The 26,624-nt window shown below is 50.0% G+C and overlaps 10 protein-coding genes across 10 annotated transcripts; 5 read left to right on the forward strand and 5 right to left on the reverse strand.

Annotated features, from left to right (window-relative positions):
• Positions 1-1,313: 1,313 nt before the first annotated feature.
• F5J12DRAFT_507138 (uncharacterized protein) lies at positions 1,314-3,262 on the reverse strand. Its single transcript, XM_051739772.1, has 3 exons — positions 3,202-3,262; positions 2,515-3,140; positions 1,314-2,460 (listed from the first exon to the last, which is right to left on the reverse strand). The coding sequence occupies exons 2-3, from the start codon at positions 3,065-3,067 to the stop codon at positions 1,460-1,462; spliced, it is 1,554 nt and encodes a 517-aa protein (XP_051594926.1). The 5' UTR covers positions 3,068-3,140; positions 3,202-3,262; the 3' UTR covers positions 1,314-1,459.
• Positions 3,263-4,275: 1,013 nt separating this feature from the next.
• Positions 4,276-5,790, reverse strand: F5J12DRAFT_969086 (uncharacterized protein; the record flags this gene model as incomplete). Its single annotated transcript, XM_051750050.1, has 6 exons — positions 4,276-4,962; positions 5,020-5,073; positions 5,130-5,333; positions 5,392-5,404; positions 5,469-5,567; positions 5,627-5,790. 6 exons carry the CDS (start codon positions 5,788-5,790, stop codon positions 4,699-4,701), a joined length of 798 nt encoding a protein of 265 aa, XP_051594927.1. The 3' UTR covers positions 4,276-4,698.
• Positions 5,791-6,676: 886 nt separating this feature from the next.
• On the forward strand, positions 6,677-8,078 carry F5J12DRAFT_864723 (uncharacterized protein). Its single transcript, XM_051747017.1, has 2 exons — positions 6,677-7,197; positions 7,256-8,078. Exons 1-2 carry the CDS (start codon positions 7,058-7,060, stop codon positions 7,896-7,898), a joined length of 783 nt encoding a protein of 260 aa, XP_051594928.1. The 5' UTR covers positions 6,677-7,057; the 3' UTR covers positions 7,899-8,078.
• Positions 8,079-8,388: 310 nt separating this feature from the next.
• On the reverse strand, positions 8,389-8,649 carry F5J12DRAFT_705161 (uncharacterized protein; the record flags this gene model as incomplete). Its single annotated transcript, XM_051740558.1, has 1 exon — positions 8,389-8,649. A coding segment is annotated over one exon (261 nt), but the record flags the coding sequence as incomplete, so codon positions are not given.
• A 1,500-nt stretch (positions 8,650-10,149) lies between these two features.
• F5J12DRAFT_864729 (uncharacterized protein) lies at positions 10,150-11,733 on the reverse strand. The gene is made up of 5 exons (XM_051747018.1): positions 11,607-11,733; positions 10,707-11,550; positions 10,593-10,658; positions 10,473-10,547; positions 10,150-10,418 (listed from the first exon to the last, which is right to left on the reverse strand). Exons 2-5 carry the CDS (start codon positions 11,346-11,348, stop codon positions 10,335-10,337), a joined length of 867 nt encoding a protein of 288 aa, XP_051594930.1. The 5' UTR covers positions 11,349-11,550; positions 11,607-11,733; the 3' UTR covers positions 10,150-10,334.
• Positions 11,734-13,403: 1,670 nt separating this feature from the next.
• F5J12DRAFT_728026 (uncharacterized protein) lies at positions 13,404-14,318 on the forward strand (the record flags this gene model as incomplete). The annotated part of the gene is made up of 1 exon (XM_051741847.1): positions 13,404-14,318. A coding segment is annotated over one exon (915 nt), but the record flags the coding sequence as incomplete, so codon positions are not given.
• Positions 14,319-14,638: 320 nt separating this feature from the next.
• F5J12DRAFT_507302 (uncharacterized protein) lies at positions 14,639-15,372 on the forward strand. The gene has a single exon (XM_051739773.1). It carries the CDS (start codon positions 14,718-14,720, stop codon positions 15,282-15,284), a length of 567 nt encoding a protein of 188 aa, XP_051594932.1. The 5' UTR covers positions 14,639-14,717; the 3' UTR covers positions 15,285-15,372.
• A 5,157-nt stretch (positions 15,373-20,529) lies between these two features.
• On the reverse strand, positions 20,530-21,433 carry F5J12DRAFT_915881 (uncharacterized protein). Its single transcript, XM_051749171.1, has 5 exons — positions 21,283-21,433; positions 21,152-21,224; positions 21,052-21,104; positions 20,917-21,005; positions 20,530-20,852 (listed from the first exon to the last, which is right to left on the reverse strand). Exons 1-5 carry the CDS (start codon positions 21,378-21,380, stop codon positions 20,569-20,571), a joined length of 597 nt encoding a protein of 198 aa, XP_051594933.1. The 5' UTR covers positions 21,381-21,433; the 3' UTR covers positions 20,530-20,568.
• A 95-nt stretch (positions 21,434-21,528) lies between these two features.
• On the forward strand, positions 21,529-23,205 carry F5J12DRAFT_907665 (RNA polymerase Rpc34 subunit-domain-containing protein; the record flags this gene model as incomplete). Its single annotated transcript, XM_051748964.1, has 8 exons — positions 21,529-21,597; positions 21,664-21,744; positions 21,797-21,870; positions 21,925-21,989; positions 22,051-22,139; positions 22,243-22,391; positions 22,463-22,640; positions 22,702-23,205. 8 exons carry the CDS (start codon positions 21,529-21,531, stop codon positions 23,203-23,205), a joined length of 1,209 nt encoding a protein of 402 aa, XP_051594934.1.
• A 2,564-nt stretch (positions 23,206-25,769) lies between these two features.
• F5J12DRAFT_969103 (uncharacterized protein) lies at positions 25,770-26,136 on the forward strand (the record flags this gene model as incomplete). Its single annotated transcript, XM_051750051.1, has 1 exon — positions 25,770-26,136. The coding sequence occupies one exon, from the start codon at positions 25,770-25,772 to the stop codon at positions 26,097-26,099; it is 330 nt and encodes a 109-aa protein (XP_051594935.1). The 3' UTR covers positions 26,100-26,136.
• Positions 26,137-26,624: the final 488 nt, after the last annotated feature.

A 26,624-nucleotide genomic window follows, 5' to 3' on the forward strand; every position in this document is an offset into this window, starting at 1 on the left:
AGGACTTGACATAAAAGGACATCTTGAGATGCATCATTAGAAAGGAATGATGGGAGTGTCATGGCATATGTCAACTCCTGTGCAAGTCATCAACAAGTTGCACAGACTGAAGATGGATGGGCATCTGTGAAAAGAATACTCTCCAACCACTCATCAGCTTCTTCTGCATCTACCTTGCCTTCTTCATACTCTCCTTCTGTAGGTTGATATCTAGAGAGGGCATCTGGGGCTTGGTGACAAATGGCAGGGATGTGAATGAGCTTAAAGTCAAAGAGAAGTACATATACCCTTGATCCAGCAATTGACAGTGGTATCAGGCTGAAGATCTGGATTATTGAGCATACCTTTGATATACTTTGCATCAACCTCTACCCATAGATGATGAACACCATAGACATATAGATGATAGTGACAAAGCACTCTGAAAAGACCATAGAGCTCAAGCTTAGGCTGACTGTAACAAGATTCATGTTCATTGATGGGGAGTGAGCCATAGCAAGCAGGACATTTGCAACCTTCTTCATCATACTGAGACAGAATGAATCCAAGAACAAAAGTGACTATTGATACCTTTCTCACTTAGCATTGGACTATTGTGAGTCAATAGCCCCCAGATCCAGTGTTGTAAAGGTCATGGAGTCTGTGACCTTTTTCAATGCCAGATCCAGAGAAGCTTCCTCTTCCCAATTCGACCTACCTTGCTCTAAGCTCTGCATACAAGGTATGCTAAGGACACCCATCAGACATCTATGCCACTCACTTGCATTCATAGGGAATCCAGATGGTACACCTGATTTGACAATCGAGTCTAAGCAGAACAGCTTTCCACACCTTGCAAATGCGTGTCCTGCGCTACTAGTTCCCTCGTGCTTCTCTCACCTTGTTTCCCCGTTATCCCTTCTGGAGACACCAAGTCTGTTCAGCTCCAACATATACCGTGCGGTTGTTCTATATCTCCCATAATGACCACTTCCGCTTATGATGACGGTCGCGTTCCGCCATACAGGAGGAATCGGGAAGGTATATGTACCTAACCTCAGAATTTTCACCAACATGAGGGCAACACAACGCCAGCTCCCAGCAATGAGAATACAACCTCAAGGCGATTTGAACGACCATGAATGTGCGACAAAAGTGATGTACAAAATGGTGTACGACATCCGGTGATCTGTAAAATTATTATCATGTGCGTTTTCATTCCCGCCCAGGGCTTGCTTCACCGACAGCATACCTTCAATCGTTACCGCTCGCGGGTTGTCACATCAGTAAGTTCACCAACCTGCCAGAAGCTCAACCTGTTCGCGTGACGACTGTCCAGTGCTCATATGCACCTCGATTAATATTTTTGTCAGTCGTCCCCGTTCATGCTTGAAAGTCTGATGACTTACCTGGCAAATCGTGGTGTATGCTCAACACAGATGATAGCACAGGTACGCATGCACCCCCATGAAAACACCGGTTATATATTCCGGTGTGCAGGATTCATGAATCCCAAATTTAAATGCCACGTCTCATCCGAATTATAGGTCACCCACACCCCCCACCACCACCTCCGATCCTGAAGACAATCCACCCGCCGCATCCCCTCCCTCCACTCCCAATCTCTCAACACACCCAAACGTCTCTGCGTCGTCCTCCTCTGGTAAGCGTCTACTAGCAAACCATAATTGTTTGGTTCTAGAGAGGAGATATGCTCGACTTCAGCAGCTGTAAGGTGTGTTTGGAAGAACGCATATATACGTTCGAGAAGGTCACGAATCGTGACTCTTCCTCCCGGTCGTTCGATGACGATCGGGCCCCAGAGTTGGCTGATCCAGCCAACGTCACATAGCACAATTATTCTCTCGGATGGAGGTAGTGTCGCTGGTTCGCGATCTATTCCAGTGCCCGTGCTCCCACCCCCTCCCGAGTCCAAGGGTAGGATAATATGTGCACCGGTGACACGTCGAGCTGTGGTGGGATGTGTACTCACATCCCATTCTATCTGGGGAACACCGGGATTTACGGGATTAGGAATGAGCCATGGGGCGAGTCGGACAGGAACGTCAGTGGGCCATGGCAATGGTGGCCAGGTTCCAGGACTCCACTGTGGGACGCTCTCTGAACCGGGTGCAACGCCCGGTGCTAACGGGGGCAACCACGGAGATGGACCAGAAAGAGGCCATCCACCCGATAAATAGCCTGCCATGTACGGACCAGGTGGTTGTTGCACCGGTGCCGAGGCCGGGGGCGGTGCAGGTGCTGATCCGGGCGTTTGTCCATATCCGGTATTTCCGGTCCGGAACGTTCCCGCTGGCACATAGGGGTATAGGCGTGGGTAGGGTAGTGAATGAGCAGGAGTATGGAACGCATATAATCCGGAAGTGGGTGCAGGGGGTGGTTGCGGTACTTGCGACGTCCCTGGCGTGTTATGGTCGAATGGCGGATACCATGGTGGTTGGTAATTCGATAGCATTGGTTCTACAATCGCCAAGAATATGTGGCGTCAAAAACTGTAGAGTTAAACCCACGTACCCGGATTGATCCGAATTCCTTCATTCAAAGGTGGCTGGTGTGTGTGCGAAGGGCGGGCAGAGTTGAGCTCTGTCACTCGATGATACGCGGGTATATGCGAGCTGTGTGGCTGTTGTTGGAAAGACGGTGGTGGGCGGAGATACGGAGGTTGGAATAGCGGATGAAGCTGGATTCCCGAGTAGGGATAGTCTGTCCAGGTAGATGACGGATGATCACGTGGGGTACTGGGGGGAATGACAGGGGTTACCACCTCTTCCGGGAGTGGGACTGGTCTCAGGAATGGAGCACGAGTTTGACTCTGGGCACGGGGATGAGGTTCGTCGCCACGATGTCCGCGCGAGGTATGAGCACGAGGGATGTGAGAGGTGTGAGCTTGATGAGGATGCGGGGTACGAGATCGCCTGGTTTGATGAATATCATGATCGCTGCGGCGAAAGTTGTTTTCGTATATGTCCCTGATAGCACTGTTAATGTAATCGGGGTCGAGTCCCTCGTGTCCCCGCCGCATGGCGAGGTCACGCCAATATCTAACTTCATCGTCGTGTGGATTCATTGTGGCGCACACGTATCTATTCACGTGTTACCACAAGTCTCGTTGTAGAAGCAGAAGCCGCCGTCCAGCGGGTCTGAGACCGTCGTCCACGTCAGTCAGGTTGAACAGAGGGGTAGAAAGGGAAGGAGTGGCACCTAAGGAATCTCACCCAGTAAAATACAGTCCCTGGGCAGGCAGTGCTGTCGACGCGTCGTAAGGGCATCCCCACAGTGCAGAGCCAGGATGATGCCCCTCGCTTTGACCACTCAGTGAATGAATACAAGAAGAGACACGGGCGGCGGGAGCGACGTATCGATAACTGCCCCAGAACGACGTCGACACGACAAAGAATGGACGTAAGGTCGTGTGGCGGAGTGCCCGTAGCAGGACCGTACACGCACAGTGCTTGCCAGACAGGGGGACAGCATGACTATGACAGCAACATAACCGGATTTATGCATCCTCAGGACTCAAAACAGACGCGACGAGTTTCTCGAGTCCATCTCGAACTTCCGTCGCGTGTTGATTTTCGCCGATTGCCTCCATCCTACCGGACGCGTATCGACCACAGGAATACTGCGGCTGGAATTTGACACCTGCTAAAGAGGGATCGATAAGGAACAAGTACAGCGATTTCGTCGATACTGCTTACTCCACAGTACAAGCACAGCCCGCGACCACCGTGAATCTGTGCGTCGACTCAAGGTGACTGGGCCACAAGCTGTGAGATCCAAGGGACATCGAATATACACCTTTCTGGGCCTCTGGGCTTCCCCAAGCAGATCCAACAATTCCTAAAAATGCTGACAAGGGACTCACGGGGAACGGACTAGGAAAAGGAAACCCGACTTCCTCCGTTTACAGGGCACAGCCACACATTCCTCTTATGGTATGTATGTAAGACCGGGGCCAAGTGGCGTGGGAAGCAGCTGAAACGTCCGGCCAAGATATTAAATCCGTGGGCCCACCGAGAAGATGCAATAAAGGGATGGCTGTCAACTTACTTCTCCAAAGAACATGGCACAGCTAGCACTGGTAGCAGTGACCCAGAACGCGCCCACAATCCTCACTAGAATGTGGGGATACACCCGGATGCAGGTCCGCTCGCCCCGTACACAGCTACCATTAGAGTATATTCCTGGATGCCGCTAGGCCCAGGTCTGTAAACTCTCTGTCGTTCATAATCATACTGGACCGTTAACTCTGGTCACGCGCAGAGGGGGGACGGGCCATGTCTTACACATGCCAGCTACTTCGATATAGAGAAAACTTGCAAATGTAAGAGCTATCCAGAGGTGTGAAATGCAGAATCGCTTGGGTATCGTCGACGCCGTTTGGACACTTGGGGGCCAAGTCAGCAGCTCAACTTCATTATACATCCCACCTATCCTCCAGGTCTTTTACCTCCCCACAATGGTTTCATTCATAAAACTCCACTAATACCGTACAGCTTCCCATTCCATTACACACACCATGATAACAGATCCCTTACATTGATAAGTAACACTCCCTCCTTGTAGTGCTTTCGTTTGAAAGACTTCGTAACTATGGACACCACACGCTCTCTCCGAATGCGTCCAGGAGCGCCCGGAGGGCTTTGGTATGTAACATCGTGGTATACAGTGGTTTGCCAGTGGTCATACAGACCTTGTCTACGACTGCTCATTGTTCTCTAAAGCTTGTTCGATCTTCCCTTTCTCTTGTTCCCACACCGGTCTAGGTAACCTGAAGGCATCACCGGTTCTGGCGTACGAGATATCCCCTAAACGCGCAATCGGCTTATACTTGGTGATATCGACAACCCCGCGTTCATTGAGGACATCCTTGCGAACGTGGATATACTTCACACGTGCGAGGATCAGTGTTGTAGTGATTTCTCCGCTGATGGGATGAGTGACATCGATCGCTTGGAAGAACTTCACATATTGGTAGAAGTGAGAGGAAAGTATCGCCACGGACCCACGATCTCTTACCTCGCATTCCATGCTGAACGCACTCTCCTTGACACGCGGGGCCTTGACATGAATCTAAGAAACAAGGTAACCAGGGGCATATCATATATTCGTAGCTCAGCTACACCCACGCTTGGCACCTTTGTCAGCCCGCTAATAGTCCATTCGTCGAAATCAGGCGGAGCGTCGATGGACGTTGCGTTTGCGTTCTCGGCGAATGGCTCGCTGATGATGTTGATGGTAAAGCCGAGACCATTCCTCACATTTGTCGGCGTGTCTTTGACGCGCGGAGTATTACTGCATGAGAACGAAACGAGCGGCGGGTTATGGGTTACCTAGACGACGTGTATTGATGTAGTCAAACAGACACCAGAGTACAACATATGAACTAACCATGTTGAACCAACTTTCATGACGTATTAGAACAATGTTTGAACAAGATGGATCTCCTACGGAACTAACGATCGTACCTGAAAGTCGCGAGGTTCTCCACTCCGCTCTCAGAGATGGAAGAGACAAATGCTATGGGCCGAGGTACTATCGCACTGATCATAAGTGGGTACAGTCGCCTACAAAGGTTGTCTTTACGCTCCGATGTCGAATGACAGGGTGAAAATCCAGGACTTACGAGGTATCTTCGTCCGTATTGATCACCTTCCACCCTTGTTCTTCTCCTTCCAACCATTTCCGCCCAGATTCCGTACTTTCGATCTTCTGACCGAACGTCCACAAAGTATTAGGTGTTTCGGTGAACTTAGTGTGGGCATCATGGTCGAAGGGAGGTAGGGACATGGCGGGTGTTTGATAGCGTCGACTGGATGATAAAGCCATCTTCATATAGGTATCCATGGGCCGGTAGCACGCCATCAGACGGCGGCACTTCATAATTCCATTGATCATGATCACCGCACATGGTTACAAACGGCAACAGCACGATCCAAGGAGTAGCTTTCAGGCAAATGGTTTATCAGCCTTGGTCAGCATAATTACCTTTTCCCAGCACTTGCTCCTCCACATCCAAAAATGCAAGATTCAAATCACCAGTCTGTTCAGCCACCATGCTCCAAGGGGGAATGTCACATACCATTGTAGTAAATTTTCCATAGAAGCAGGATAATGATCAATTAAACATAGATTGGTCAATTCACATTCCAAGCCAAACACACATTTGCTATCTAATACTGTAGTGCAAAAGAATCAGAAGAAAGCTACATAACCTTTTGCATTCCATTTGCTGAGCCCCATGCCCTACCAAATGGTAGAGAAGTAGAAACACAACAAAAAGAAAGCAAAAGAAGCCAAGGATGCAATGAAGATCCCCTGACAACGCAAGCCGGTAAGGTGCAATAGCAAGGTCATCGCGTCACCCGGAGTTGCAAGCAGAGCTCACAGGCGACATAGGGCGGCAAAAATTTGCTAACCAACTAAAGGGGGCGGTGCCCCCGTTACAGCGGTTATGCTGTAAAGAACAGATACTACACTTGATCTAAGCCAAAAGGCCAGAGTGGTAAGGATTTAGGGATGTTCAGCTCGGGCTTATATAGAATTTCATTGTGCGCACGGACCATCGGGATTTTTTGTGTCGTTTCTTTCCTATTCAGGGCAATGGGAAGTATCCAGATTTGGACGACGTGAACGTCAAGTCGCGATCGGGACGTAATACGATGCTGCAACTGTATTTAGCTTAGCGATGCATGTTTTTTGCCGATGCTCTCCCGCACATTTCCTTAGGTACTGTGGGCATTTCTCCTCTACACGTTTTGTGTGCCACGCACATTCTCGCAGTTATTCTCACAACATAAACCATACTGTATATTTCTCTAGCAACTTGTCCTGGCAGTCATCGAATTGAACTCCCTCACTCAACGTCAACAACATGACCGCTGCTCCGAGTCCCCAACACCATCCAATGTTTTATTACCCTGACGGTACTCATGTTCTTCGGGTGAGCTATGTGTACCACCCCTTTCTACTTACTGCTCGTCATCAAAATGGCATTTACGTGTAGGTTGAAAATACGTTAGTTAAAGTCCACGGAAGCATTCTCTCGGACAAATCCATGACTTTCAGGGACATGTTTGGCACCAATAGCGATGCTGGACTCGTCCCAGTTGATGGAAAAAGTGATGAGCAGCCAATCATCATCACTGAAGTCACGGCTGAAGGGTTCGAATTATTCCTCTCAGTTTGCTACAACAAGTGAGTCTGTTTAATTTACGAGCGTGTACATCGTCATGAACCATTTTGTTATTCTCAGGTGGCGTCCAGACACTGCAAAAATGCAGGACGAAGCGATATTTCAGCTGCTCGAAGTAAGTTGGAAGTACCAGTCAAAGGCTGCTCGTGAGTACGCCCTCGATCAACTCGAAAGCTCCCGTCAGGCTATTCACCCCGCCAAGCTGATCTCCATCTCACTAAAATATCATATTAAGGAGACCTTCCAATACGCGTTCAGCCGGCTTATTCCGCTTCTCCTGAACGAGTTAGATTGCAACCTTCTTACCCGCCCTGTCTGGAATACTCTCATCAGGGTCAAAGAGAAACTGGACATTCACCGCCGCATTGTGGCATGTGAACCCCCACCGATGATCCACTCGAAGCGTTGCCAGGACCGGAGCTCCTGCGCCAATGACTGGCGACAGGTCTGGTGGAATGGCATGGGTCGATCTCTGCTCGACGGACGTAACCCTCTCTCATACGCTGATGCAATGCAACAATTCCAACAAGTCGATTACGGACGTGTCTGTCCAGACTGCTGGAGACACATGCTTGATTTTTGCAAATCGGAGAAGGCGTTCATTCATGAGCGCGTGCTTATTGAAGCCACTTCTCAGGATTTGGCGGGTCGTCTTATCAAGGAACCTCTGTTCGACGATGCGGTCTATTCAGTCGACATGTAACGATCTCATCTTGAGGCTTCTTCTGTGCTTCGCATGTAAACAGCTCACATGAATTTCGTGCACTATATTTTTTACTTGCGGCATCGCGCTCGGGTCTCGTAGTAGACGTCATTCTTTTCACAATACACAGGAACTCTAATTCTGCGGTGTTCGCACTGCCAGATCAACTGTGAATAGTCCATATAATGATATGTAATAATGATATCCGCCACGACGTACAGAAACAAACATGAGAAATAATAGTATGCGGTCTATAGTCCAAATGATACGACAATATTCACCCATCCCACCTATGAAAACGCCCGATCGGCGATTGGAAAACGTTTGAAATACGTTGAAGAATGATATCAAGAGAATCCCTATATCTGAAAGGGAAGAACTCCGAACGCACAGCACTCGCAGACTTGCCGCGAACACTAAGAGTCGTCCTTGCAATCGAAACAGCGTTCGCCGTATCCATATCCGTTTTCGGAGGTGGAGGGGGACCAACGACGTGTGCGGCTATGGGGAGGTTACGACCATTTCGGATACGTGTGGCGACCCAACACCGAAAGACGTCGTCAGTGCGGAAGTAATATTCGGGACCATCGAAACAGCTACCGCTAAATGCGACGTGGAATCCAAGCTTCGAAAGGAGTTTCGACGTGAATCGTTGTAGAGTAATGTCCTCCGGAACGCGAACTTTCCAGGTGTCATCGGTGTCTTGAACATATACCTTGATGATGATCATCCCGTCGACGGGGGCCCACTTTGGCAAAGGATCGCGTCGTTCCTCGGTGGTCGCACCCGCGGAGTCGTGATCGGACGGCCGTTCGCAACCGATAAGTTCTTCCACGCGCTTGACATGCAGAGCCTGGCTCCGACGATGAGTGGGGATGAGTATCGTCACGTATTCCGATGCGCCAGGTAGCGGGTGGACTTCCTCGTCCTCGACGGGCTCGATCGATGCTTGAGATGTCGGGACAGGGTCCGTGGGGTGTGAGCCGGGATCTGCCTGCTTTCCTTGGCTCAGACTTGCCAACGAGTCCCAGCTGCTCGACATCGCAGGAGACGAAGAATGGGATGGTGCGCTTGTATTCAAATCGTGAATAAGACTATCGTCGTCCTTAGCACACTCGTCAGAAGGGAGAAAAGATATATCGTAGCGGAGTTCCCGCAGAATCACGTCTAGCTCGATGTCGGCGTCTTCGTTCGGGCTTTCGGAATGATGGCTCTCGCCCCCCTCCTGTTTCTCCATAGGAGTCGCAATCGTAGTCGCGTTATCGGGGCCGAGGTCTGGAAGGTCGCATGTGACGCCAGCGTCATCATCCGAATGCCTTGCCGTGTCGTCTTCTGGACTGTCGGTCATCGAGGGTTTCGCAGTAAATCGCAAAAGTTGGCAGTCATTTTCGGTTTCGACGACAACGACGGCGTTAAGCGTTTCTTGACAAGTCCGCCCCCAAATCGATGCACGGACAGTATCCGTGAGTGGACCAAGATCTATACCGACTTCGTCGATGATCGGAGATCGCGTCTCCGAATCGTTCGCCCCTTCTGTGTCCGATGAGGAACGTATATATCTAAGTAGACCAACATCGATGTCAGCTTCGTCGATGATCGGTGATCGCGTCTCCAAATCGTTCGCGCGTTCTTCGTCTGATGAGGAATGTGTATTTGCGAGTGGATCAACCTCGATGTCAGCTTCGTCGACGACCGGCGATTGCGTCTCCAGGTCGTTCGTGCATTCTTCGTCTGATGAGGGGCGTGTATCTGTCAGTGGACCAACGTCGATATCAGCTTCGTCCACGATCGGTAATCGCGTCTCCGGTTCGTTCGCGCACTCTTCATCTAACGAGGAGCGTAGATCTCTAAGTGGATCGACGTCGACGTCAGCCTCGTCGATAATCGGTGATTGCGTCTCCGGTCCGTTCGCACATTCTTGCTCCAAGGAGATTCGTTTACACGGTGGCCGCATCGGACTTGCAGGACCACTAGTCAGCAGTCGAACCTTGACTGGAGGAGAGAATCGAACCGCAGGAGGATACCATGCAGGCCCCGGAATACCAAGGTAAGAGCCTGGGCGGTGAGACGAGCCAACGAGTTCGAGAGAGAAGTCGTAACTTTTGCTGATAGTGTCCTCGTCCTCGTCTTCATCTTCGTTTTCGTTTTCGTCTTCGACGTCGACCTCGTCGTTTTCATCTTCAAGGACGTACAGGTCAGCGAGAGAACCGAACGATATAGGTGGGCTTATTTCGGGCTCTGGATCCCCGGAGACAGCACATCGGCCTTGCTCTACGCTGCAGACGGATTTCCCAGAGTCATCATCGCCACATTCATCGATATCGCTATCGTCCTCATCCGAAAAGGTGGAATGAAGAGATACCACCGCACTTCCAGTATGCTCGTCCTTGTGGGCCTCGCTGGGCTGAAGGACGTCAGATCTGCAGGGTCTCGTCTTCACGTACTCACTTCACTCCCTCCTAAGCGTTCTTCATCCGTTCCTGCCTGGGGCGTGTCAGTTCCTGAGGCGCACTCGGGAGCCTGTACGAAGGGGGGTATGTCAAGTGCACTACCTGTAGCAAAGAAGAAGCATACCGAGTCGTTGGCTGCATCACATTCGTTAACGGTTTCATGGCTTATTCGAGCCTCCTCCGACGTTCCAATACTCGTCTACGGAGGATAAGTACATATGGTACAAAAGATTCGTACACCTACCTTGCGTACTACTGCCGGTGTGGAACGAACGCTCTGTGCGTCGTGTGATTGGGGTATATCGGAAAGCTAACCGAACGATGAGTGCTATTGCACGATGTCAACACGAACACTGACCTGAACGTCAACGTCGTTCGTCTCACTGCTCTCCGGAACAGGATCTGCCTCAGGGATGGGGGAGCTTGTCCGGAGGCGTGAGCGCTTCATATTGTATGGGCGAGGCCTGCGGTGCAAAGGAAGACCACCAGGGGTGTATGCATTGAAGCCACTCGGTCGGCGTGGAGGATGATCGCCCGGTTGGTAGGCATTGAGGCCGCTGAGTCGATATACAGCGAGACTACCCGGACGATACTCGCCAAAACGATGTGATCGATGCGAATATGGACGATCTGCGAAGTGCACACGGGGATACGTTGGGCGGTACGTCGCAGGCCAAGGACGAACTGGATCTCTGGGTGGGAGCGCCGGCAAAGGGTCTTGGTGGCTGGAAGTCGCGGTACGGCCAGTCCGGAGTGACCCAAGACATCGAGGAGAGTACCAGTGAGACGGGGATCGGCTACTGGGATCGGTGGAGGATGACGAGTTCCGGCGGCGTTCCTGACAGAAGTAACGTACGGTGGAAAGAAGAGTCACGGTGAGAATAACGACGCATATGACTGCCAGCACGACGACTGAGGTATCTGTGTGGCTCTCTGCACGCTTGACATGACGAAGGACGGTCGAGCGAGCGTTGACAACAGGTACCAGGGTAGGAGACATGGTGGGTGAAGAAAGAAAACCGGGCGGACGGTAGAAAACAGGGGGGAGGATACATATATATATGTACTGTCCCTGTCAGCCACCGGTGCAAGCTTGCGGAGGCAACACATTCCGACACACACTTGCACGCTGCGGGACTGTACGCTCTCCTAAGATACGCAAGCAGGGAGGAACAGTCCTTGGACGCCGTGTTCCGATATCTCTGAGCATCTATGGGATGAGCCAAACGACGAGCAACGGCCAATCATCCAAACGTACCTGGAAGTAGAACACCTGCCATTCAGAACGATAAGACTTCCAGGGTGGTACATACGCAGCGAAGCTTCAGTGTCATTTGTGTCGAGAAACATCCGCAGTCATCGAGTCCATCAGCGAGGAATCCAACTGTCCGACTTACGTAATTCACGGCGCAGTGATTCCGAGTTGCGTTCGGATTTTCGGATGCGACTTCGAACTTACCCCGTTGCTAGTACTTCATACACCCTTCTTCGCTAATTAGCTGGCGGATTGTTGCCCCGTAGTCTCGCCCTAAACTCCATACTGACTGACTCATCCCAGAAGGCTATCTCTGTATCCTTCCGGGACGAGTCTCTCAGTTGGCTTAGAGACTAGTAGAATTGAAAGAGCCCACGGAACATATCTTGAAGCTTGAAGCGTTGGTAACATTTGTATTGACGTTCGCGGTCGTCAGTGAGGAACTTGTACGGTAAAATGCAGACCAGCCAACTGGTCGCAACTGATCAACGTTTTACTATACAGCGTCACCAACTGTGACTTTGTGATCCATGCTCCTCATCAATCGTTCCGAAATCTCGGTCCACATTTCATGTCTCCGCTCCGATACGCTCCTACATTCCAAAGCAAGCAAGGTCCCCTGGCAGCAAGCGCGGCCTCTGTACCGAGTTGTCGGCAGCAACGCCGTCCCCTAAGTAGTTCAACAAGGTCCGTGCTGTATCCCCCCCACATTCTCTGCCTTCGCTCCTCGCATATCAGTCGATACGACGGTGGGCAGTCCTGGCTGGATTCTCTTCTACCTGTGACGTGAACTTCCTCGTGTCCCAGGGGGAAGACAATCCACCTAGTATCAATACCATAGTACCACTCCAGGAAGTAGTATCCCCAAAACTGGTTCAACCTCTGACAGTCCATCCCTCGAGCTTCAAGGTTTGTTCCTTCTCCTTGTTTCGAGCCTTTGTACCGCCCGTTAATGCCCACCGCACCACTTGTTGCAGAATCAAGTTAATTGGACAAGCCAACTACACCCGAGTCATGTGTGTGATGCCGTCCACAGTATTCTCCAACTGACATGTTTTGACTCTATATTCTCATAACTCGACAACACCAATTTTCACATTTCGAACTTCTATGGCCAACTTTGCGCCTGGTTAGACATTCGGATTCCCCCATTCAGCCTGACAAACGTGGACGGCGGCTTTCACAACAATACTTTTTGTAACACGCGAATACGCTACGATGAATCTACAGGACGACGAAATGAGATACTGGCGCAACATCGCAATGCAGCAGGGACATCAAAGACTTGACCCTGACTACGTTAACGATGCCATAAGAGACATATATGAAAACGATCTTCGCCGCAGCGATCATGACGTTCATCAAACCAGACCATCTCGTGCCCCGCACCCCCCTCGTACTCATACCTCGCATGGCCCTCGTAGCAACGAACCTCATCTCCATGCACACACCCAAACTCGTGCACAATTCCTGAGGCCAGTCTTACCCCCGGAACAGGTGGTAGCCCCTGTCGTTCCCTTCAATGCGACACGTGATCAACTTTCCCATCCGTCTTCTACCTGGACAAGCTATCCCTCCTCTGGAATCCATTCCGATCCGCTACTCCAATCTCCGGATCGTCGTCCGCAACGGCCCTACCGACAACGTCGACACAGCTTGCATACACCTGCGTATCATCGAGCGGCGGAGTTCAGCTCCGTCCATCCTTCACACACACCCCGGCATTCTGTGCCTCCACCTTTGGATGAAGGAATTCGGATCAATCCAGGTACGTGAGTCTAACTCCTACAACTTTTGACGCCACATGTCCTGGCAGTGACAGAACCAACATTATCGAATCACCGTCCACAACGGCGTCCGCCATTTGCCCATAGCTCCCCAGGGACTCAGGGACTACCGCAACGAAGTCCTGCACCCTCCCCCGAGGCATATACGTTCCGTTTTCCTCCCCACCCACTCTCCCGCCCACACCCGTATTACCCCTACACGTCAGCCCATATATTGGGTGCATGTCCGCTCTCTGGTCTATCTCCATGGCGACTACCACGGGTATCAGGTGTTACGCCTGGTTTGGGTAGCATCCCCCAATGGACTCCAGGCACCTGGCCACCATTGCTATGGCCCACCGAAGTTCCTGTCCGGCTCGCCCCATGGCTCATTCCCAACCCCATAAACCTTGGTGTTCCCCAGATAAAATGGGACGTGAGTACGCATCCTATGACAGCTCGACGCATCACTGGTGCACATGTTATTCTGCCCCTAGACTCGCGAGGGGGTGGAAGCGCAGGCGCTGGAATAGACCACGAACCAGCGACTTTACCTCCGTCCGATAGAATTCTCGTGCTATGTGATGTTGGCTCCATGAGCCAATTCTGGGGCCCGATCATCATCGAACGACCGGGAGGAAGTGTCACGATACGTGACCTTCTCAAAGGCATCTATGCGTTCTTCCAGACGCGCCTTACGCGTGCCGAAGTGGAGCATATATCCTCTCTCGGACCAAACAATTATGGTTTACTAGTAGACGCTTACCAGAGGAGGACGACGCAGAGACATTTGGGTGTGTTGAGAGATTGCGAGTGGAGGGAAGGGACGAGGAGGGTGGATTGTGTTGGGGATAGGAAGTGGTGGTGGGGTGCGTGGGTGACATATAATTCGAATGGGAGGTGGCAGTTAAATTTGGGACTCGCGAATCCCACACACCGGGATACATGACCAGTGCTTTCACGGGGAAGGTGCGTGTCGGTGTGTTATGTTGAGCATGCACGAACAACTGACAACCCTCTCAGCCGTCACTGGCAGATTTATTGATGATGATGACGATGAGCTGTGATTGGCCCGTGGCGACGATTGCAGTCGCTCACAAGGTACGCTGTTGTTGCTGTTGGTGATGCAATTCCTGAATGCGCATAGTTTTTTTTACAGCTCACCGATTTGTACATCGCTTCCGCTGCATATTCCGCCTTTCACACAGTGGTGCAAGTATCCGCTAGGTCATATTCTCCTTGGCGTCGTGCAACATCCTCCCACCTCGAGCTCAACCAGACCGACGTGGGCGGCGTCTTCCACGACAAGGCTAATTGGTAACTCGCAAGTTGATAGGTTCTCGCTGCAATGAACCCGCGCGACGAGATTAGATATTGGCGCAACCTCGCGATGCAGCGGGGACACGAAATACTTGACCCCGACTGCATCGACAATGCTATAAGAGACATATATGAACACGATCTCCTCCCTGGCGATGGCGGTATTCATCAAACCAGGCGCTCTCGTACCCCGTATCCCCTTCATGCTTATCCCCCGCACATCCCTCACGCCCGTACCTCGCATGGCACGTATGGAAATGAAGCTTATCCTCGCGCCCAAACCCAAACTCGTACACAATTCCGTCGACCAGTCACATCTCCAGAAGAGGTGTTGACTCCTGTCACTCCCTTTAGTACGACACGTGATCAGCTCCCACATAATACCCGGACCTCCTCAGAAATCGAATCTAATTCGCTACAACAACCTCCTTATCATCGCTCGCCTCCACCTTATCAGGAACAGCCACACAACTCGCATACACCCGCATACCATCGAACAACGGAATTCGACCCCTATCCTTCACACGGTCCCCACCACTCTTTCCCACCATTCTTGAATGAAGGAATTCAGATTAATCCAGGTACGTGGGTCTAGTTTCTCCAGCTTTCGACGCCACATATCCTAATATGGGTTACAGAACCAACGCTATTAATTCACCATTCACAATGGAGTCCGCCGTTCGCCCATGACACCTCAGAAACGTGGCGAGCCCCGCAACGAAGTCCTGCAACCACCCCCGGATTATATGCATTCCGTTTTCCTCTTCGTCCACTACCCCACCTCGATGTGCCAGCGGATACCTTCTGGACCGGAAATACCGTGTCTGGACAAGAACCCGCGTCAACACAACAAGGGGCTGTGCCGCCTGCGCAACAACCACCTGATAACTACACGGAAGCCCATCTATGGAGTGGATGGCCCACATGGGCACAGGGCGTTACACCTGGCTCTGTAGGGTCCCGCATTGGAATCCAGGCACCTGGCCACCAGTACCACGGCCCGCCGAGGTTCCCATCCGGCTCTCCCCATGGCTTACTCCCAACCCTGTAGATCCCAATGTTCCCCAGATAGAATGGGATGTGGGTACGCATCCCACAACAGCTCGACGTGTCACCGGTGCAAGTGCTATCATACCCTTGGACTCGGGAGGGGGTGGGAGCACGGGCACTGGAATAGACCGCGAACCAGCGATATTGCCTCCGTCCGAGAGAATTCTTGTGCTATGTGACGTTGGCTGGATCAGCCAACTCTGGGGCCAGATCGTCATCGAACGACCAGGAGGAAGAGTCACGATTCGTGACCTTCTCGAAGGTATCTACATATTCTTCCAGATGCACCTTTCACGTGCAGAGGAGGAGCATATCTCCTCCTCTCGGGCCAGACTATTATCATTTACCACTAGATGCTTATCAGAGGAGGGTGACACAAAGACCATCTGGAGTACTAAGAGATCGGGATGAGAGGGATAGGATAAGGAGGGTGGATTGTCTTGGGGATCGGAGGTGGTGGTGGGAGGTGTGGGTAACACATAACTCGGATGGGACATGGCAGTTAAATTTGGGACTCGCGAACCCCACGCACTGGAATACATGACCAGCGCTTTCATGGGGAAGGTGCGTGTCGGTGCGCTATGTTGAGCATGCACGAACAGCTGACAACCTTCTCGGCCATCACTGGCAGATTTATTGATGATGGCGATGACCTGTGATTGGCCTGCAGCGACAATTGCAGTCACTTGCAAGGTATGCTGTTGCTACTGCTGGTGATGCAATTCCCGAATGCGCATAATTTTTTTACAGATCACCGAATCTTGTACTTCCACCATTTGTACATCGCTTTCGTCGCATATTCCGCCATTCATACAGTAGTGCAAATAGGTTGCGGTGTGCTGAAAAGGAAGACGCAGAACATGCATAAGAGGAGGGACATTTGCGGTTTGCATCAGCCTTCGACGCCTACTACACACTGCATCACGAGGCCGGGGTCGTTGAGTTTAACTTTGCCAATCGAATCGATTGTGTGTCGGATGGCGCCGTTGAGCAGCGAGTGGCACTAAGATTCGGGCTCCAAACGGGGAGAACAGAGGACAGGTGAGAAAACCTTGGAAAGACCGGTTGTTTGATGTCGAGTAGCGCCAAAGCTAGTTTGGGGGATACTACTTCTTGGGGTGATGCTATGGTGTTGATAATCACTGGACTGTCTTTCTTCTGGGATGTGAAGTTCACGTCGCATAATGAAAGACAGTCCAACCACGATCGGCAACCAGGGGGAATTAGCATCGACTGGGGCGTCCGTGTCGTGGGGAGGTGGAGAGGCATCTTGCACGACGCCAAGGAGAATATGACCTGGTGGATATTTGAACGACTGTATGAATGGCGGAATATGCAGCGAAAGCGATGTACAAAATAGTGGAAGTACGAAGTCTGGTGATCTGTAAAAAAAAAACGATGCACATTCAGGATTTGCATCACTGCCAGCAACAGAATACCCCACAGGCAGCTACAATCATCGCTGCGGGCTAATCACAGGTCATCATCATCAATAGGTATGCCAGGGACAGTTGAAATGGTTTTCAGTGGTTCGTGCATGCTCGACGTGGCACACCGACATGCACCTCTCTGATGAAAGCACAGGTCATGTATTCCAGTGTGTGGGTTCGCGAGTCCCAGGTTTAACTGCCACGTCCCATTCGGGTTATAAGCCACCCACACACCCCATCACCACGTCTTATCCCCAAGACAATCCACCATCCTCATCCCATCCCTCCACTCCCAATCTCTCAGCACTCCCAAGTGTCTCTGTGTCGTCCTCCGCCGATAAGCATCCACTAATAAATGATAATTGTCTCATCCAAGAGAGACGGTATGCTCCACTTCCGCACGCGCAAGGCGCGTCTGGAAGAATGCATAGATACCTTTCAGAAGGTCACGTATCGTGGCACTTCCTCCCTGGTCGTTCGATGACGATCGGGCCCCAGAATTGGCTCATGAAGCCAACATCGCATAGCACGAGAATTCTGTCAGACGGGGGTAAGGTCGCTGGTACGTGGTCTATTCCAGCGCCTGCGCTTCCACCCCCTCGCAAGTCTAGAGTCTAGGGCAGAATAACACGTGCACCGGTGATACGTCGAGCCGTCATAGGACGCGTACTCATGTCCCGTTTTATCTGGGGAGCACCAGAATTTACAGGGTTGGGAATGAGCCATGGGGTGAGTCGGACAGGAACTTCGGTGGGCCACGGAAATGGTGGCCAGGTGCCTGGAGTCCATTGTGGGATGCTACTCAAACCAGGTGTAACACCCGGTACCCATGGGGGCCGCCATGGAGATGGCCCAGTGAACGGCCATCCACCCGGTAGTTGGGCTGCCGTGTGTAGATCAGGTACCAGTGGTTGCACTGGTGCTGTGGCTCATGGACGTGCAGATCTCTGTCGTGCCGACGCAGATTCTTGTCCAAATATGATATTTCCGGCCCGGAACATTCCCGCTGGCACATAGGAGTAATATGGGTGTGGGTGGGATAGTGGATGGGGAGGAAAACGGAACGTATATGCCCCGGGGGAGGGTGCAAGACTTCGTTGCGGTGGCACCCGCGTCCCTGAGGTGTTATGGGCGAATGGCGGACGCCGTTGTGGACGGTGATTCGATAACGTTGGTTCTGTCATTGCCAAAACATGTGGCGTCAAAAGTTGTGGGAATTAGAGCCACGTATTTGGATTGATCCGAATTCCTTCATCCAAAGGTGGCGGCATAGCATGCTGGGGTGTGTGTGAAGGACGAGCAGAGTCGAACTCCGTCGCTCTATGATAGGCAGGTGTATGCGAGCTGTGTTGCTGTCGGTAGGGCCGCGGCGGACGATGATCCAGAGGCTGGAGTAGCAGATGGAAATGGATTCCTGAAGAGGGTTAATCCGCCCAGGTAAAAGGCGGATGGGAGAATGTATCACGTATCTCACTGAAGGGAATAACAGGGGTCACAACTGGTCTCAGGAATTGTGCACGAGTTTGGGTGTGTGCATGGAGATGAGGATCGTTTCCTTGAGGGACATACGAGGCATGAGTACGAGGGAGGTGTGGGGTAAAAGTACGATAGGAGTGTGGCGTACGAGGCTGCCTGGTTTGATGAATATCATAAACGCTGTGGCGAAGGTCGTTTTCGCGTATGTCTCTTATGGCATTGTTAACGTAGTTGGGGTCAAGTCTTTGATGTCCCCGCCGCATCGCGAGGTTGCGCCAGTATCCCATTTCATTATTCTGTGAACTCATCGTGGCGTGAACGTATCTGTTCGTGTGTTACGAAAAGTATTGTTTTGAAAGCCGCCGCCACGTTTGTCAGGTTGCATGACGGATCCAAACGTCCAACCGGGCACAAGGTTGGCGGTGGAAGTTCGAAAAGTGAAAATTAGAGCTGTCAAGGTATGAGGATATAGAATCGAAACATGTCAGTTCGGGAATACTAAATACTATGGACAGCCTCACACACGTGATCCGAAGATAGTTGGCTTGTCCAATGAAATTGACTCCACATCGGGGGGTGCGAGCGGTAAAAAGGTTCGAGACATGGAGAAGAAACAAACCTTGAAGCTCGAAGGATGGATTATTTGAGGTTGAACCAGTTTAGGTGGATAATACTTCCTGGAGTGGTACTATGGTATTGATACTAGGTGGATTGTCTTCCCCCTGGGACACGAGGAAGTTCACGTCACAGGTAGAAGAGAATCCAGCCAGGACTGCCCACCGTCGTATCGACTGACATGCGAGGAGCGAAGGCAGAGAATGTGGGGGGGATACAGCACGGACCTTGTTGAACTACTTAGGGGACGGCGTTGCTGCCGACAACTCGGTACAGAGGCCGCGCTTGCTGCCAGGGGACCTTGCTTGCTTCGGAATGTAGGAGCGTATCGGAGCGGAGACATGGAATGTGGACCGAGATTTCGGAACGATTGATGAGGAGCATGGATCACAAAGTCACAGTTGGTGACGCTGTATAGTAAAACGTTGATCAGTTGCGACCAGTTGGCTGGTCTGCATTTTACCGTACAAGTTCCTTACTGACGACCGCGAACGTCAATACAAATGTCACCAACGCTTCAAGCTTCAAGATATGTTCCGCGGACTCTTTCAATTCTACTAGTCTCTAACCCAACTGAGAGACTCGTCCCGGAAGGATACAGAGATAGCCTTCTGGGATGAGTCAGTCAGTATGGAGTTTAGGGCGAGACTACGGGGCAACAATCCGCCAGCTAATTAGCGAGTAGGAGCGTATGAAGTACAACTCGGAATCACTGCGCCGTGAATTACGTAAGTCGCACAGTTGGATTCCTCGCCGGTTCGGACCGGAACTCGTCCATCCTCCACCGATCCCAGCAGCCGATCCCCGTCTCACTGGTACTCTCCTCGATGTCTTGGGTCACTCCGGGCTGGCCGTACCGCGGCTTCCAGCCACCAAGACCCTTTGCCCGCTGGGCCAAACTAGTGACAGATTTAAGCTTCAGGCTCTCGGGGAACCAGTTTACATGGTATCTGTCAGTAAGCCGTGATCTTGTTTGCTTAGTGCATCTGGAGGAAGCTCTTTGAAAGCACTCGATGCTTCTCGCCGGCGGTCGTTTCGAGGGCAGGCGGACCCACCTAGTTCACCGACTAGTGCGTGTGCAACTTGTCTAACTTACGCCACGATGCATTAATAACATTCTCACTAGTAGTATTTTAATAGATCAACACCTGAGCTAGGATCTGCGGTATTCACTGCACTCTTGGCCTGGATGCACGCGGATGTTAGTATTATAGCCGAGGAGCGCATTCATAACATTAAAATCCAAGGGTATGTTTGAAACATGCTAGCATAGCCCGAGAATAGCATCAGTAGAAAACCACAACTGATTCAATCAATCTCCTGGGACCAGTCATCGGTCAGGCTTGCATGGTCAGGTATGTGATGCTGAACCTCGGTGATATCGGGCCCATTCGGTCCTTCGCATTCTTCTTCCACTCGTCTGGGTAGTAACAAGTGCTGTCTCGTCTCCATAACCCACTCCGTGATACCAGACCGACCGTTGGACCGTACCAGCAAGACAAATCGAAAGACCGAATATAAAGAAAGTAAGAAAGTCGTCGCAAAGACTGCAACGAGAACGAGCGAGCACAGCGTGCATATCCCGATCGACACTGTATGGTTGGAGCGTTAGATTAAAAAAAGATAGTTGTAGGGCTATACGCTGCCTGAACATACCGATGACTGACTCGGTCACGAGGGAAGCCGTGATCGCAGACGCGGCAGCGACGAATACGATAGACGAAATGATAAAGATAGATATCCCGCTAGAAGCTTGTCAGCATTAATAGGCAGCACGGAATGTGTACGCACACGAACGACAATATTGGCAGAATAGCAAGGATAGAAAGGACGGTAACGAATGTCTACAGGGATTCAGCAAACGACGTCGATGACAGCGAAGTGGACGAACCATCATTATAGGTTTCTCTTCGAACTTTCTAATCCCAATTGCTATGGCTGGACGTGCATAGTTTTGCTCGATCCTGGCAAAAACTCCGTTAATCACGATAGTCAACCGTGGCGTAATGAGAATGGACTTACACGTCCGCATATTGTCGCACTAGCTCCGTGCACCTTTCAAAGTATGTCGAAAGGCTTTCGTTAACATCTTTTTGTTCGCCCCATTTGCGATCGGCCATGTCGCCGTGGTGGACGTGGAGACGGCGGTCGGGCCACGGTGAATGTTTTCACCAGCACTGCTTGATCGGCGCCTCGATCTCAACTGGTAACTGTCACGTGATTATTTTCTACTACTACCAAGTCTCGGTGACATCCACATACAGCAAGATGAGTGGCCGAAAGCTCAGCGCGGATGAGCTCAAGCTCCATCAAGCTGCTCTCGCAGCACACGACAAGGTCAGCCAATCCCCTCAGAAATCCCCTACCCAAATCGTGTCATAATGAAAGATCTTCATTCAACAGATACTTGCAGTGAAAGATGCTGACAAGGTTGTACCGGATGCAGCTGCTTGCATGGCTGCCATCAACTTTTTGCTCGGGACGGTAAACATTCCTCTAAACAGCTTCTGTGTGCCTTCCTGATTGGACAGTGCAGGGGATGTTCAAGGTTATGGCCAGTGCTGGTGGGGTAACTGCATTCCGAGCTGTGGCAAAGAATGAGATAGAAATGTGTGTGGTCACCTACTACTTTATGTGTTGTGTTCTCTTATCTGTCTGTCTCAGAAAGAAGGACATGATGCCCGAAGAAGCTATGGTCCTCAGCCACATCCAAGCATCCAGAAATGAAGGTGTGATGGAGCAGAAGTTCCTCATAGATCATCTTTCTTACACATTGAATGATCATTGCAGGAATATGGACGAAACACCTAAAAGCCAAGACCGAACTGCACCAGACTGTCATCGATCGCTGTCTGAAATCCCTAGTCCAAAAACAACTCGTCAAATCCACCAAAGCTATCTGAGTATGTAGATGATCCCACTGAAAATACTCGTTTTGTGAAGAATGGACAACTGATGGTACCATGCATATGCATACACCAGCACCCAATGCACAAGATATACATGCTTGCTCACCTGGAGCCATTGGTAGAACTCATGGGTGGTCCCTGGTACACTGACAATGAACTAGATGCTGAGTTTATCAAGCTTTTATCTTCTGCATGTCTCCATTACATCTGTGACTGCATAGGGTTTCTATTTTTATCTGCATATTTGGGGAGACTCACACATTTTCCCACCAGTCATTTCTGAAACAGAACAGAAAACATGTTTCACCTAATCAAATATGTTTATACGTGATAGGTGCAGCTTCATCTTACCCATCCACACAACAAATACAACACTTCCTCAGCAAGAGTAAGATTATGGAGACAGAGTTGGGAGTTGAGCATGTAGAGATGCTCTTAAGAGTATTGGAGCTCGATGGTGAGATTGAAAAGGTGTGACAATTTGCCTTGCTTCATTGTCCCATGTTGAGTTCTTTCGCTGATGACACCACAGATTCCTGCATTCAGTGCTGGTGCCTGGAATCTTCTGTCTGATTCTGAAGGAAGTGGTTCCGGCTTGGAATCTGAATTGAGTGAGGATGACTGCTCTTGTTTGAAGAAGCATAAGTGTGGTTCTAGCAAGACCAAAGAGTCGAGCAAGTGCAAATGGTGGAGGACAAAAGAAGACTCCAAAAGTGATTCAGACAGTGAATCTGAGGATTGGTCAAAGGCGAAGAGATGGAAGAAATGGTCAAAGAGAGACAAGGACAGCGATGAAGAAAGTTCTGCAAAATTGTCAAAGAAGAGGAAGTGCAAGAGTAAACATAGTGATTCATCTTCAGAGGAGGAAGAGGAGGAAGACAGAAAAAAGAAACATAAACACAAGTCAAAAAAATGCCAGGATATGTCTTCCACCAAAGAATCTGAATCCAGCGAGGTTTCAAATGGTATCTTCGTATATCGTGTGATCAGACAAGAGCATGTCGTGCTTGGCTGGTCACAGGCCCCTTGCAGGTGATGTCCTGTTTTTGATTTTTGTTGGGATAAGGGGCTGACAAATCCTCAGGAATGCATATATTATGAGGAGTGTTTTGCTTTGGGTGCAAATTTGCAGAAGGATGCAGCAACAGTGGCTGTGAAGGTGGAAGTGTAGAGGGGATGGAGAGGATCCAGTATGTTTATGGAGAAGCAATTGGTTGTTTATGATGCCATCAAGGTGTTGATGAGAATGTCCTCTTCAAACATCTTTTCTGCAGATGTCTTAATGATACTCCATCACTTTCCATGCATGTACACAGTATACAGTTGGCATTGCTACTTGCTGATTTCCAAAGCTTACTGGTTCATCTACTTCTCACTACAAGTCTAGGCAATCTGACGACGATGAATCATCCTTGGGAGGACAATGTGTTTATTTGAACTCTGTTTCAATTATGTAGATCTGCCCAGCCCAAGTCCTGTGGCAAGGATTTGGCCTGACATTTGATGGCTCAACTCTGTCAGTCTCTCATTTATGATACATGTACTTAGTTCAAAAAATTTGCAGGTGGTGATGCTGTGGGAACTTCCTTAAAAGGAAAGGCTGCCCTCAGGCGGGTGGGTGGGGAGGGGGTTCGAGCATTCGAGTGGGCCCTGCCAGGCATTGCAATGTCAGGGCTTGGGTGGGATGGCTTGGGAGGGTGCCGAGGCACTCTGTTCATGTCCTACACATGTTTATCTATGCTCTTAACCAACGAAAAGTGGGAAATTTGCATCAGGAATGGGTTGTAAAGTGCAAAATCCATTGTAAAGTGTGCTAAGTGACTTAGCACTGGGAAATTTGCAGCCAGATAAGCAAATTTTCCCAGGCAGGAGGGTGGCCCGTGCCAATTTTTTTGCGAGCGCATGTTCGCATGCGTGCAGCCAAGCCCGAAGCGCAAGTGCCACATGCGAGGCATGATCACGTGACCGCTTCCCATGCCCGAACACCACTCATCTAGCAAATTTGGGCGGGTCTCTTCACAGAATACCCATTTATTTCGTGAATAGTTACATGGCTGACATAGAGTGGCTTCCAGTAGCATTGAATTGAGTACAGATGTACAGGCAAGGGTTGTGCACAGCCCACAAGTCTCCCAACCCTCACTTTCTCGCATGCACGCCTTCCGCTTAGTCAGCGAAATTTGCAGTGGCTGTAAGCACAGCCACCTGCAAATTTTTCGGAATAAATGTATACTTTACTGATGTAAGCCATTTTAACTCAACACCACTGGAAGACGAATTTCACCTTCACTTCGTGAATCATTGTTGGTCTGTGGCACTTGTAATTGCTGTGCGGCGATAATGATCCATACTTTATTCCTCTGGACTATGATGGTGTAATTAAAATTGCATGCTGGTTGCAAAACAGCAACTTGGAGTTCGCGCACAATATGTGTCCACGCTAGGTCTCGGGATTGTAATCCATTCAGATCAAACAGTCGATGCTCTCAAGGCCATGATCAAGAAAATACATGTGATCCCTGAGCGATGTGCTCCTTGTCTTGCTTGCGCTATGTTCTGTCTCGAGCGTCGTCTCGAATTTAAAGGGAAAAAAATGTACAGGGGTACTTTGCTCCTTAGGAGCAAAACGATATCGGAAACTTTTAGGGATCTTCCATTTACTTAAAGATATGCCTTTGATCGCTTCTGATGTTTGGTATGCTGAAAGTAAGTGATCTCAACTTCTCGTCGAACCATATTGATTCCCAGGTCCAGGGATACCAGCTCCACTCCCATATCCTCCCACCATGGAAGATCGTGCTGCTGCAGTCGTATGGAAAGACGTTCTTCAGTCAGAATCCCAAGGCAGTGCCTTCCATTTCCTTAAGTATAACATCATTTCGGGAGCACCAGCACCTCGAATGCTGAACCATACCTGTGCCTGCTCTCAAGAGGCAGCTGATACTATCCCTCTGACGCTACCACATGAAGATTTTGGCTAGTTCTTGGATGACTGTCTAAATTACCAATATGCATGTGAGGACCATATGTTTGGTCAGAACTTTGCAGACTTGATGATGGAGGTTTATGAGTATGAACCAAGCACATGAAGGCAGTTTGCCAAAAAAAAAATACTGTGGTTCGGACCTTACCAGCACCAAGATCAAGAATTTCGAGGTGGATGGTGAGTTGTGTGCCAGTGATCATCATTATTTGGTTGTCCAAACCTATAACGAGACTTCGAGTACATCCTCCAAGCCATATACTCAAGCTCTGTCATACTACATGGAGGCAAGTCGACTCGAGTTGGAAAGCTCTCTAGTTGCTGAAGAAATACTACAACAAAGATCCCTAGTCTGCAAAATTAAACCCCCCTCCTCAGCGGCTGCCCCTATATGTTCCTGCACCCCATGAGTTATCCAACAACTGCTGATGGCAAAAAAACCTAAGAACTCTAATATCAGAAGATGTCTAACCCTGACAAATGCTTATTTTTCGGGACTGTTAAACGCAATGATGATGAGATCGGCATCAGATGTGCCCGAAGTACACCATGTTTTCAAGTCTTTAGGATGTACACCAACCCCGTGAGCTTCCGTAGAGATCCCAGGCAGCACGACCATGGTGGTCGTGAATATGCTCTCCAACTATGTGACGCTATGCAAGCAGCCCGCTACCGGGTCTGTCATGGATGAATTCAACGAGAAACTGGAGGCGTTTTACACTGCAGGCTTCTTCCATGGCGATATTCATGATGTGAATGTCATGGTGTCACACAATGGAAAGACGTTCAAGATAATTGATTTCAACTGGGCAGGGAGAACAGGTGAAGCGCGATATCCACTTGACTTAAGCAGGAGAGAGGTATATGGAGGCCAGATGATGTGGCTGGCATGGAATCCATCTGCAAGGAGCATGATCTGGGACAAATCTGTTCTGATGGTACTATGATATTGAAATGCCAGGGGATGTTGGAGACATGCCTTACTAAGCATAGCTAGGGAATCGTGCTCTAAGAGAACCATTAGTTGATTTCGCTGATCATTTGTTGGTCTGATTACAGTAATGGACCGGCACTTGCACCAACAAATTTTAGTTGGCTCGTATTTCATTACAACACAATATATACATAAATCATGAATGGGGAATACATTATTATATACTTTGGTAACCTCCATATGAATTTTGAAGTATATCAGGAATGTTTTCTGTGCTGTGGAAGGTGGCAAAGTTTTGGTTTCTTATCGCCTCTGCACCACCACTTGCGCCGCACCAAAAACAGTAAATCTGTATTATGTAATATATAGCTCTAAGTGACACTGATTATCCCATTGCTGATTATCTAATGTTCATCCTCGCTCTTGCTGCCTTCATCATCGTCGACTTCACTCCCATCCCTGCCCTCACTGTTGTTTGTGCTCTTGGCCATAGGCTTAGTTAAAGGTGTTTCAAGTTTTCCTTGTTTTGGTTGATTCC

The sequence above is a fragment of the Pisolithus orientalis genome (genome assembly GCF_024613125.1).
Source record: "Pisolithus orientalis strain OTSU chromosome Unknown F5J12scaffold_65, whole genome shotgun sequence".
Lineage (NCBI taxonomy): Eukaryota > Fungi > Basidiomycota > Agaricomycetes > Boletales > Pisolithaceae > Pisolithus > Pisolithus orientalis.